Below are 13,310 nucleotides of genomic sequence, written 5' to 3' on the forward strand. Positions count from 1 at the left end.
TTTTCGCGAACAGGAAAGACCTCTGAAAAATTGATACAAATATCAAACCACACATTTCTATTCTGTATTTGTATATTACAGAGTTATCTGCTCTTGCAGGTAGGTATTGATTGTGACGTCATAGGTTTCGGAGAAAACGACGTTAATTAAGCCCACAGAATAATGACGTCACAATGGAAACCTGCCCAAAAGGGAGCATAGTCACACCTGTATTAAGTGGTCACCGACGGAATCAATTGTATCGCATGTAAACATGGGTTTCAATCATAATTATTATATATCATCATATGACTGCACCTTTATAGAAGCATAGACATGTGTCACTAAGTGTAAACTCTAGACAAAAGTTGACGACTCGCTGCAGCTTATTTCATTTGCCGCTTGCCGCGCATAACAGGTGATCGCTTAGTTGAGTTCAATATATAGTGGTCGCTTAAGACAGGTGACTGTTTATTTAAGGTGGCCGTTAAGGCAGGTGTGACTTACTTGGTAATAATACCTTGACGCAAACGTAAAAATTTTTTATAAAAAGTATCATAATTAATGTTTGATTTCAAAACACAGTATAAAAGTACATGTAATAATGAACAGTGAAAAAGGACATCTGTTTTTATCGTATTGAATAAAAATTCAAATGGTACTGTAATCTTGAACTACACGAAAAAATAGAAAGTTACAAAATTCACTTCCCAATACGTTGAATACTTGAAAAGAAATAGAGTTGCAAACATCACTTACCGTTGTCTTGAATACACGAAAAGAAATAAAACTTTAAAATTCACTTACCATTTTGTTGAATAATCTACTTGTTCAAATCTTCTCAATATAATGTTTCCCCAAAAATGTGCGTGATTTTATAAGCGTGTGAGCTTACATTCACCTGACCTGTACATGTTACACATATCGTACAAATATTTTAAGAATAACCACACTCTCGGTATCCGAAGCATTCTTTTGTAAATGTGACCTCCGTTATCAGAGCACTTTTAGCTTGGTGACTCTATAGCTGCCAATACAAAGACCGTCAACATCGATATGGTATACTGATTGGACAATGATCCTGATCAATGGCCTGGGTCCAGCTACAGTTTACTTAATTCACTTAGCCACTCCTTCAGGATTTTTCCGGACTCCTCACGTCATTTCTTTGTGGAATAGCGTTTACAAGATCCGGGATGAAGGTAATTATAACAGATTTGGTAGATATTAATTTTTGGACATTACATGATCATTATAATGAGTTATTTGTTATCTAGTATTCTACACATACACATTTCTCTGGAAAAGTATATACAATATATCTGGTCCTTTTGGGGACATTGGATATGTTTAGACTAACACTGATGAGCCTATTTCATCACCATCATAAATACATCATCATCAATCATTTTGTTCAAAGGTAATCTTTGAAAATCAAATTACAAAATTACAAACTTTTTACAAACATTGTTAATGTTACATTAAGCTTCGTTTGAGGTGTCATTTTATCATCGTAAATAACATGAAATGGTTGGAGACATCTAATGTAGATAAACAATCCTGAAAGAATCCCATTAAATATCTGCGTCAGAAATAGACATCACAAAATCATAACACCCACTTAAAAACGGTAACCCCACTACAAATTGTTTGAAGTGTTCAACACACAGCTGTTTACAAATGCCGAAGCTAATTTCAATTTACGTGGTATCGAATCAACATTTTAACCTACACATCGATACGACAAATTAACAACTAACATAGATACCTTCAATGGACATGATGGGATATCATTGTAGTATTGAATCTACTGTAAAAGTGAATATTTTTGCGAATGCTTAATTTTGCGATATGCAAGCCTCATATTATCACGTTGGTGTTATTTTGGCGGTAGCTACACCATCATACCTTTACCTACACAGTTCACACACTCAAAAATATTATTTGGTGGGATTTTAGCGATCAAACGACCTTATTGTAATTAGCGGAAGTTTTCCACTCGCGCAAATTTCTATATTTACAGTATAATTTTCTTTTTACAACTAATTTCAAAATAGTCATCCATTTTTGATAAGATCGTCTTTATTAGATTTCTACGGTGGTACTTTTAGGTTTATTGTTTATTTGAAGTATCTCGAACGCTCGAAATACTATGTCGAATGTTTTAGATACTGTGTCCAGCGCTCGAGGTAGTTTACAAACAAAAATAAATGTTGTGGATGTCCTTAATGTACCACCATATATTTGATTGGAAATCCAAGCTATATATTTTTTTAATAATCCAGAATTTCAGTAAAGGCCTAGATGTTGCTAGAGAAACTTAAGTAGAGTTCCCACTACATCCGATACTTACTTTGTAAAATGCTGTTCGTGCACGTGTTCATACAAACGGAATAACAACATGGTATAATTATCTTTTTAATTTTTAATTAATTGTTTTGTTAAGCTATCAATGTATACAGTTATCATATTTAGTTTTTTAATCGGACTTTTATAAATGGATATTAAGAGCGTTTTATCAATGTTTAAATATTACCGATCCCAACGTATTGTAATTACATATTAATTGCAGTTATAATTGCATCAATGAATTAATTATTTATAGTTTTCCTAATTTATCGAATGCTTATAGTGTCCTAGCTTCTTTGGTATTAAGATTAATATAGCTGCAATAGTGTAGCTCAAAAGACTTTAAGACAGATACTGGTACAATTGGTGCCTATTACTGCTAATGGAGCAAAGAAATGTTTGTACAAACCTATCTTATTTGTTTGATATCACTTACCTACTAGGCAATAAAACTGAACCGTATAAAATATCAAATTCACAGCGAGACGTTTTTTTTACACATATGAATATGATGGTCTTTTCGAAGGAAAATTATATGGCAAGTCTACAAATTATGAATTTGACGTCTTATGAGTGGTAAAGTATATATTAGGAATGGCCGTTATGTTTCTTTTGGACAAAAATAATGTATAAATGCATGTATACGCTTAAAATAATTGGAGACCTACAATAAAGTATAGGAAGTTGTGCCCGAGTGATTTTCTGAGGCAGTGCTCCACTACGACATATAGGGACCATTTCGTACCCAGCCGAAAGTTATAGTAGGCCGGGTACGTATATTCATTCTAAGATTAAGATAATTAAACCGGGTTTACAAGGAACGACTCAAAGACCGTGTCGTATTTGATGTCGCTGTAACCTGATTTCATTAACTCCTTTTGAATTCAATAAGACTGATCAGATATAGTTCAATGAATTAGACACCGACGGTTTTTTCATGTATAAATAATACTTTAACTCGGTATATGTTTGTTTCGCATGCTATAATGTTTACCAGATAGAGTTGTATGAAATGCGAATCAGTGGTTCATTTCGGCGCTATCGTCTTCATCAGATTTCTACGGTGGTACATTTAGGTTTATTTTCTATTTGAAGTATCTCGAACGCTCAAATTACATGTCGAGCGCTTTGGGTGCTATGCCCATCGTTCGAAATACTAAGTAGTTACATATAAATAAAATATATAATTAAAAACAAAATATGCATATCTTAAATGTTACACCATGGAATTAATTGGAAATAATGTAAGGGCTTATTCAGGATTTCTGTAAAAAAGTATCCGTTTTACAAATTGTTTTGGTAGATATTTAAAGAATTCCTATTGTGAGTGATAATAAACCTATTTGTAAAAATATTTTTCCTGTATGGGTTAATAAAAGAAACAAAAATCTATTGGTTTTTTCTCTCAAATCTATCTTAATTCTTTAAGTTATGTGCCTTAATTTTCATACTCATCAATCAAAAAGAGCTTTTAATATGTTACTTACCACAAAACGTTACCAACCTCTAGAGAATTAAAGTATTTACCATGCATAGGTTTTTATTTTACAAAGTAAAATAGAGCTAAAAATGAATTTGGGCAGTTTGCTAAAAAATCTTTCAAAGTATCACATCATATATCATCTCCCATGACTATTAAATGATTTTGAGAGCTTACTTCATTACATAGTATATCGTTTTCAATTACTTGAATAATTACTTACTCGTTACGTAAAACTATTAATGCATATAGTTATCAAATTTCTTTTTTATTTAATCTGACTTTGAAAAAATAGGAATTTAAGGGTTTTACAAGTTTTAAAATAAAAATATTACATATCAAAGATGTAGTGCGCCTTGAATTATAACGTACATGACAGTAGTTACAATTGCATCAATGCATTAATTATATAATTTTTACCTTATAAATTGTAAGCTTATAATATTAATGTCTTCATATATTCTGTATATGCCGATTTACAAACGATTAAAAGACTGTGTCTTATTTAATGCCGCAATGCCCTGATTTCAATCACTCTTTTAATTCAAAACTATACTGATCAGATTAAATTCAAAGATTGAATCCTTAAATCGGTATATACCAGTATTTGTTTCGTCTGCTGTATACCGGGTATACTGTTTACCTGACAGAGTTGCATGAAATGTGAATCAATACGCTGTTTTGCTATATTTTGGCACATTTCGGCTATTACCATATTCGTACCCGCATTACGCAGAGCGATTACCCCCTTTGGGCCTCACTGAATTATCAACATCCATTCACAGGTAAACAAGATGGCTGAACGAGGGGACGTAGCGGCTGACTTAGAGGCGATCGATAAGAAATTCAGCGGTAAATGGAAGCTTACAAAGAACGAAAACCTGGATGATTATCTCAAGTTAATAGGTATGTGGTAATCAAGGTCGATACAAACAAAATATGGTCGATAAGTTCGGTCAACTTTCGCTTTTGTGTCACAATTTTTGACTTCACTTGAACATATGATTCTATTTATAGCTATCGATTATCCCGAATCGCGCTCAGTATATATACCGGTTAATACTATGAATAACCCGGTCGGCCAACATATATGTGTATTAAGCTGATGAATGCATATATGCAAAATGTTAACCGGCCGGACACGCCCCTGTCACATAGTTCTTTTTGTCAGACAAAAGTTGCTAATATCTGAAAAATGTAAAATGTTTTTATTGTTTTTTTATATTGCTTCTCTAATGCGACACACAAGAAATACGTTTTCTACTTTTTGAATGAATATTAAAATGAACGATATTATGCATTTATTGATTTATTTTTTATTCCTTCTTTCTTAGAAAGCAAAACTTCTATGTACTAGATATTAAGCTCTGTAATTATGTATGCAATATTGTATTTCCATATTTCTTTGATAAATGTATGGAATAAAAGTCTAAAGTAATGTCTTTTCAATAGTTTTGTTCTAAATCAAATGTTTCTATTTTTGTTTTTGTTTAGAATTCAGGTTACTCAAGTTTCGAGTTACTCGGTTCAACTTTCTGTTAAACCTTTTAACATGAAACGTTGAAAATGTAACATTTCATTTTCAAACAGTTTTATTGACAAAATGTCAATGGGACAAGATAGCAAGTATTACCTATATAGACCATCTGCCGAAATGAAAATGTAGCAATTGAGAAGTTAATAGATGATTTCCATTGATGTTGATGTGATCTTTCAACATACCCCCAGCCACTATAACATTAAGATATCAGTTTTACAGCTGTGTACTCTGTCCTCTCACCAGCTGCAGACTGATAGGATCCTTTATCCTCATTGTGGTCATTATCCTCTTTGGAATGAACCCGAAGTGGGTAAATCATTTTTTCTTTAACCCTGTGCACCACATTGTGTTTGCAACAATGGCTTACCAACAACGCAATTAAAGGATAACGCTGCCTGTCCTCGATGCCATTCTGTGACGTCATTAAATTGTTATCGTGGCGTCATGCTACTGTTACCGCTACGTCACGATACTTTTGTCGCAACGTCATGCAATTGTTGAGAACGTGCAAAGATCTCGTGTATCTTGTCTTTACCCTAAGGTGTGATAAAATCACACCGTTCGGTAATAACAATCGCAGGTATCCTTGTCCAGGGTAAGAAAAATTAATTCTCTTGCACTCAATGCAATGTCAAGAGTCTCGGAGAAGTTTCAAAAACTTTTAAAAGTACAAAGTATTGTAGCGAATTGATGATAAATAATTATATCCGAAATGAATATTCGTCAGAGAAAACAATAAGTTTGCATTAAAATTAAACAACGCTTTCATTAATTAAAAACAAGTTCGCAAACGAGTGACTGTTGTTTATTTTTTTATAATTGTTTTATTTTTTCAATTTTTTTTTAACATATATTAAGATGGCACAGATATAGAATACACATATATACAAAATAAACACACATACACACACTCAGCCTCACGCTCACACGTCTTTACATCTACAGACAGTTCAATTTATTTTCATTCTTAATTATCAAATTGTGACTGTTGTTTATGAAGTTCTTCTAATATCTCGTCATGCCTAGTTGATTACCGAATTTCTTGAAGCCCATGTTTCTTCAAAATTTGAAATCAAAAGTAACTCGATGTTAATAAACACGGCTACTTACTGTGGAACCTCTCTTTTCCATGTCATTCTTGCTATCTCATTGTCACATCTCAATGATTCACGAAAGTATTATTTCTATCCCTTCCAGGTTTAAACTTTATAATGAGAAAGGCTGCCGGGGCGGCAGGCTGTACCGTAGAGATATCAATAGAAGGGGACAAGGTCCGTCTAATCACCAAGGGACCTAGAACCTCGGACGACAGCTTCCGTCTGCATGAAACACTGGATGACAAAGACCCTGTAGGGAATGAGTTGACAGTGAGTTTGATGTTGTCAAAAGTAATTTTATGTTGGTTCGTTTAACGCACCATTTTTACTCGTATGCAGTAATACCTACGCATGTAGAGTAATATCAGGTCTGTGAACAATTCACCATGTTTGCTAGCACATGTTCCGCTCTGCTCCATGTATGTTAGCATATAACACTACCCAAGTCAAAACAGCTTTTGAATTCATAAATGTAAAATGTAAAAAGAGCTTGGTGATCTTAGGATCCCTAAAGAGATTAAGATTTCGATACCGCAAATACTATACTTATAATCAATTTTAAAACAATATAAAATTGTATTTTACTATTGATTTCCATAGAGAAAATCTAGCATAACTGATATAAATACAATGTATATGTATAAAGAATGTTTACAAAGATTATATAATTAAAGGGCCACTACCTTTCCGGAACGGCTTTTAATTTTTAAAATGGGAATGTAAAACGAGATCGATAATTTTGTAGAGTCGCAAAAGTTATTAACTTACCGTTAATACTACATGTATCATCACCATCTGAACAACTTGATGAAAATAAATAAAATGTTAATTTTCGTAACGCGGGTCGTCTTATGTTTTACCGCCGTCATACTAAATACCGCACGGTAGTTGACTATCACTGCGCCAGACGGCAAAACAGCGAAATGTCTTTCCACTGTTATCATATATTACGCAGGAAATCGTGCATATGTTTGGTGTTGTAACCTTAGCTTAGGCCATCGGTATATATTTTCTGGTGTTATTAATGTTTTTAAGAAACATTTATGGTTTGCTCTGGAAAGGTAGTGGGCCTTTAAATAAGAAATCTTGTGTGTTTTAACCTCATCTTAGAATTTTGTAAAGAATGATATGACATGATATTAATTGATGAAAAACTTTCCACTAATAAAACGGTCATTGCTATAGCATTGTCTTTTAATATACAGGCTACAGTAACATTTGAAGACGGTAAGCTGGTAACAAAATCCGAACCACGAAATAATTCAAAGGCAAAGAAGACGACAGTTACCAGGGAGATAATTCCGGGGGCTGATGGGAAGCCTGACGAATTGTTAATGGTAGGTCAAGGTCATTAGGTCAAGTTTGTCCGACCATTAGAAATCTGTTCTGTACTTCATTACTTACTCGTAACTAAACGATAATATATTCTAAAAATAACATTTTACGACTTTGCTGTACTTTGGAAGATAAAAGTATAACCTTTAGACGGAAATGATAAAAATGTAAAAATATGCAGATGATGATGTATTGACACTGCTTTGAAAAATAATATGAACACTTCTATTGATTGTTTATTTGTCTCACTCTTTCACACGGCAATTAAAACAAACACTCATCAATACAACAATTCTTTGAAACTGTTATGTTTTAAAATTTCAACAGTATCACGATTTCTCTTTCACATGGAAATAGTAAAGTGACACTCAATAATGCAATGGAGAACAACAAATGTGTGAATTTGTCATGTTTAAATTGTGTGAAACTGTCATGTTTTAAAATTTCAAATAGCTTGTTAAATTTACATAAACGTAATAGCATTACAAACATATTACAACAGAAAAACTATGATAAAATATGTTTTTGTTTTGTTACGCAGACAGTGACAGCAGAGACAGTGGTAATGAAGAGAACGTTCGTCAAACAAAATTGATCTCTGGCATACCAGTCTCCTGCTCTGGCAAGAATGGCAGTGGTTAAAATTAAACTAAGAAGCAATAGGATATGACCCTGAAATATTGATCTTTGAAATTAGAAACCAACAAGGAATAATTGCCTGTGGTGGGTAAGAATCGACATATGCCCCCATGATACCTCAAATGAGACTCTGTCTGTCGCATGTTTCATTGAGAGTGCAATTTAGATGTTATAGTTTAGAAAAGGCATTATCAATTAATGCAGATCGTAGTGTTTAATTGATAGAAATATATATAAATTTTGACATGCCTGACCTATATTTTGTAGCGAGATACCCCACTTTAGATCTTCTGTGTAATCAATCCGATTGAGATTAGACTTGTAATTCCCGCTCCAGTACGATGCACTACGATACACTATATATCGTCTTAGACCTAGTGGAGCGAGATTACAGGTCTACTTTTGATTCGATTATAGAAGAACGTTCTGCAACAAGATTGTTATCATCATCATCGTAACGAACAAATGCAACAAAAGAGTTATATCTATTGATACTCAGAGAATACTCTGGAAACACAAGTGAAGAAGGAAGATGATATTATGATATGAATATCATATTTAAATTTTGTGTCATAATTGTACTCAGTTGATATCGATACTCAAACATCGTACAATCAAGTAGCTCATTATTGGACACGTACATTGTATCTTATGGAAGAGACAATGAAATACCTCTGTATTACATTCCGGTCTACCAGAGTTACTTCCCTTCATTTCCCTCCGTCAGTCTGACAGAGATATAAACTAAGGGAAGTAACTGACAGATCAGAATGCTGTATTGAAACAGCAACAGCATATCATTGGTTTTAATGGAAGCGTATTTTATCTATTGTTATTTTGTTGTTATATTGCTTTATGTTCCTTTACATGGTTGCAATCTTTGCATTGAAGGATATTTTAAAACAGATATATTTAGATATGTTTATATATCTGTTTAATATACATCTAATACATTTTGTATTGTTACGTATGTACATCATAATCACCTTTAATGTTACCTACTGCTTTGTAACGTGTTGTAAAAATACATTATTTTTCAAATCAAATTATCCTGTCAATTTAAAATTGCTCTGTGAATTTGTGACCCGCATTTTGGTTCTATTCTTTCTGCAAATTGAACTGAATATCTTATCATAATGCATAAGTATTTAGTAATTTTTCAAAGGAAAAACTTTGGGTCGTAAATTCACTCAACAATTTTACAAGATAATTTACATTGAAAAAAATAATGTGTTTAAAATTTGTGATACAAAGTAAAATTATTTTATGTGTGAATATAAGATGCAATGTTTACAACAGAATGTAATGGATATCCCTGGAACTTTAAGTAGCTTCCGCTCCATCTGCTTAAGTTACTTGAAAGAGATTTAACTTTTAAACCGCTTAGGATGATTACTCATTTTGCGTATTTAATGGGTGGGACATTTACCTTTTTCACGTTAAATTTTACACGAATTTGCATAATAAATGTTTACAGGGTTTGTGGTTATCAATTTGTTTTCTTTTTAGAAGGATGAGGCGTTTCATAAATATTTCATCATTGTTAACAATATCGCATTTAAAACATAGATAAAAAATGGTATATACAGTGCACCTAGAACAATCCTTGATAAATACCTTCTCGTCCTTTGACGGGTAGTTTTTGGCGAGGGTTACCTCGCCATTGTGATCGTGGTTGCAAAATTCTCTCACAGTCAATTTCCTCAATATGATTGGCTAAGAACTTGCTCGCAGATACTAGCGCTCCTAGCGGCAGTGTATTCAACAACTTTGATTTTACCGGGAATTTTAAATAGCAAATTTTGAGTATGAAAGATACTGAAATAAGCGTATCTGTAATGTTGAAATAGGAATAGTAGATAACTGCTTTCATATCCTTACCATATACATCGTCCAAATGATCTTAGATTGGAAAATTTTCACTTAAATTGTGTACAATGTATCTAGACTTTTCGTCCTGAAAATGTTGTTTTCAATACATGAAGACGTTTCGTCCCGAAAATGCTTCGCTTCGCCCCACGCGTTTAGTCCCTACTAGTGACAATTATCCCGCAACGGAAAAAATGAAATCTATATTTCACCTCAAACATTAAAATTGTTACAATAATGATTTTTGCACTTTGAATCACATTAGTTCGGGAGCAAATATATTTCAGGACGATATGGAGATTTGTTTATCACGGCTGCGTTATGCCACATGTACGTGTAAATCCACAATGGAAGAAAGACAACTCTAACAAAATTTTGGACAAACTTGGACTACCGATAAAATAGCACGTGACAGACGGTGAACATTTTGTAAATGTCCAAGGTGGCGTAATCTTTAAACTAACGGCAGTTAATAAGGTATGAATGTTTACCACATCCATTATTATCGATAATTTTATAAGCACATGTATAAATATCAGATTATATCTATATACTAAAGCACGTTCAGAGATTACCACTAAACCATACTTTTAAAACATTTTAGTTACATACAGCATATTCATTAAACTAGGTAATACGAAGTATAAATTTTTGGCCGAATGACATAAATCATATGTGGAATGTTCATATAACTCGAAGTGATATTTTTTGGACTACTAGATCGACGAAAATGCCGATTTCTTCTTCATAATTCTTCCGTAAAACGGCACTTAAAAAGCTGTTTCAATCTGTAACAAATGTAGAGAAAACTGTTAATTGTTTAGCAATTATCCTGAGTTATATTTTACCAACAAGCATCAGAGATTAGCAATTAAAACTTACATAAACATATTCCCGACTCTCACTTGCATTGTGTGATCACTCGAGCGGAACTAATCTCTACCACCTGGCACAGTCTTACAAATGCCCACATGATCACTGTTTTTAGTGCGATTACATCTTAGGGTGTGAACAATGTTAGTTTTTTTTAACTTTTTACTCAACAAAATAGACTTTGCGCACCATCATTTTCTGTATAACTTATTAATTTACCACTGTACCCATGCATACGTGTGTATTTATACTTCTTTGTGCACATTATATAACAACTGCTATAGACTGTATATTACAATCAATTTATGAAGGACAAAACTCTTACATGTAAGAACAGGAGGACTGAAGAACAGCGGGAATTAAACTTCAATAATATTTCCTCTATGCTGGTATTGCTATTTATGATTAAAATGTTTAATTATATGATATTAGCCTTTTCAGTAATTACTCTGTTAATACATTTATTGTTTCCTTATGTTTTACAGAATGTCAGCATGCATGTATCATTTCAACTGTAAACAGCCTAGGAGAAGAATTGTGTGAACAAAAAGAAGTAATTTTCAACTGTGGAAGCTTAATATTGTAATGATTTTCAATCCGAAAATAATTACTATCATCATCTTCAAATTCCTAATTCTGAATTTAACTGTAATATGATTTAAGCATATACCTGATATTTGTTAATATTCTATGACATGTACATGCTTGAAATGAAATGAATAAATAAAAGATTATTTAAATTTAAAACACAATATGACATTAGCTGTTGATACTTTTTGTCAAAAACATATTAAGCTTATCGTTCATAACACACTCGTCATCACCTTCGAGACAATTTAATGAAAATCAATTAAACATTATTTGTATAACACAGGTCGTCTTATGTTTTCCCCGCCTTGACTATCAATGTTCCCTGATCACTCTGAAAGTATTGATTTTACCTTTTTTTTGGTCACCACATGAACTGCCTTTAAATCAATCACACCAATGAAACATACATTTACTGCATTCATTATAACACTGTAAGGCAATTCTGCAAGATCAGCGAACATTATTGATTTACCTTGAATATCTACATGCATGGTACCATATGTAACAGGAGAGGAGAAAATGTAGCGGCAAGACCGGGATTCGATCCCGGGACTCTCCGAACACTAGCTGAGTGCTCTAGTCACAGCTCTACCGACTGAACTACCTGGTCATCGATAATCGACCCAGTCCAGTCCCGCTACACTCCTCCCTCTTTTTTTGAATACATACGAGACCCTTTCAAACACCACAACCGTTGGTTATTTAGTTGGGTGCCAATTTTGTAACAGGAGAGAAGAAAATGTAGCTCTTCTGACTGAGCTACCTGATCGCCGATAATCAACCCAGTCTGATCCCGCAACAAATATTTATCTGGTTATTTTATCTCCCTTCCTTTTTTCAATCTACCTTTATGACTTAGAATCTTACCTGGTGGAAAAGAATATTTTGTCTTACAAATCTTGACAAATTATGCACACTGTGATTGTTGCAAGCTAAACTACGTATCCGCTAGCTGATTGCTGTTGATTGTTAATGATCTCAAACACACTAATTACTTATTGTGCCAATTTAAGTAAATATATTCTACTCTTTTCAAATATTCCTGATTACTATTCATGTGTAATATCTCAAAAAATTGACATGTGCAAGGAGTACGGCGGACCAGACCGCCAATGTTTTGGACATCTGCTAGATATTTCAGTTTCAGGTTACGGTGACCTAAAAGAAAACAAACACAATGCGGTTTTCATATGTTATTTCTTCTAAATACAACACTTTTTGTGCAAGTTGTCAAGCATTTATGGGGAATATTTTGCATTGAAATTGTCACCTTCATACATCGGTTTTGGGACTCCCTGGACATTGTTTTTCCCCATTTTGTTGATGCGCAAAATATACTGATAGTAGATTTTTTGAGCATTTTCAGCCCTAAAAATTACCTGCGCAAAATTAAACCAGTTTTTACGGTATATGATATTGGAATGTATCCCAAACTTTTTATCATACTATTTGCCAATAACACTGTTATGATATCAGAAATATCTGATGGTCTACAACAAGTGTTACATGAATTTTAACAATATTGCATAACATGGAAATTAGAACTTAATATCAGAAA

The 13,310-nt window shown here is 33.1% G+C and overlaps 1 protein-coding gene across 2 annotated transcripts; it reads left to right on the top strand.

Annotated features, from left to right (window-relative positions):
* Positions 1 to 4,586: 4,586 nt before the first annotated feature.
* LOC138331566 (fatty acid-binding protein homolog 5-like) lies at positions 4,587 to 9,900 on the top strand. Of its 2 annotated transcripts, XR_011209710.1 has the most exons (5): positions 4,587 to 4,714; positions 6,546 to 6,715; positions 7,651 to 7,782; positions 8,322 to 8,429; positions 9,092 to 9,900. XR_011209710.1 is itself a non-coding variant. In XM_069279267.1 (4 exons), exons 1-4 carry the CDS (start codon positions 4,603 to 4,605, stop codon positions 8,373 to 8,375), a joined length of 468 nt encoding a protein of 155 aa, XP_069135368.1. In that variant the 5' UTR covers positions 4,587 to 4,602; the 3' UTR covers positions 8,376 to 9,900. The 2 variants fall into 2 exon arrangements, 1 of the variants encoding a protein (XP_069135368.1); XM_069279267.1 differs by having other exon boundaries at positions 8,322 to 9,900.
* Positions 9,901 to 13,310: the final 3,410 nt, after the last annotated feature.

This window comes from Argopecten irradians, chromosome 9 (genome assembly GCF_041381155.1).
Source record: "Argopecten irradians isolate NY chromosome 9, Ai_NY, whole genome shotgun sequence".
NCBI classification, from domain to species: domain Eukaryota; kingdom Metazoa; phylum Mollusca; class Bivalvia; order Pectinida; family Pectinidae; genus Argopecten; species Argopecten irradians.

Excerpts from the sequence above, each read along its gene's own strand:
- LOC138331566 (XM_069279267.1), top strand. The coding sequence starts at position 4,603 with ATGGCTGAACGAGGGGACGTAGCGGCTGACTTAGAGGCGATCGATAAG. Across the intron at positions 6,716-7,650 it reads CTGTAGGGAATGAGTTGACA|GCTACAGTAACATTTGAAGA; the intron begins GTGAGTTTGATG and ends TTTAATATACAG. Across the intron at positions 7,783-8,321 it reads AGCCTGACGAATTGTTAATG|ACAGTGACAGCAGAGACAGT; the intron begins GTAGGTCAAGGT and ends TTTGTTACGCAG.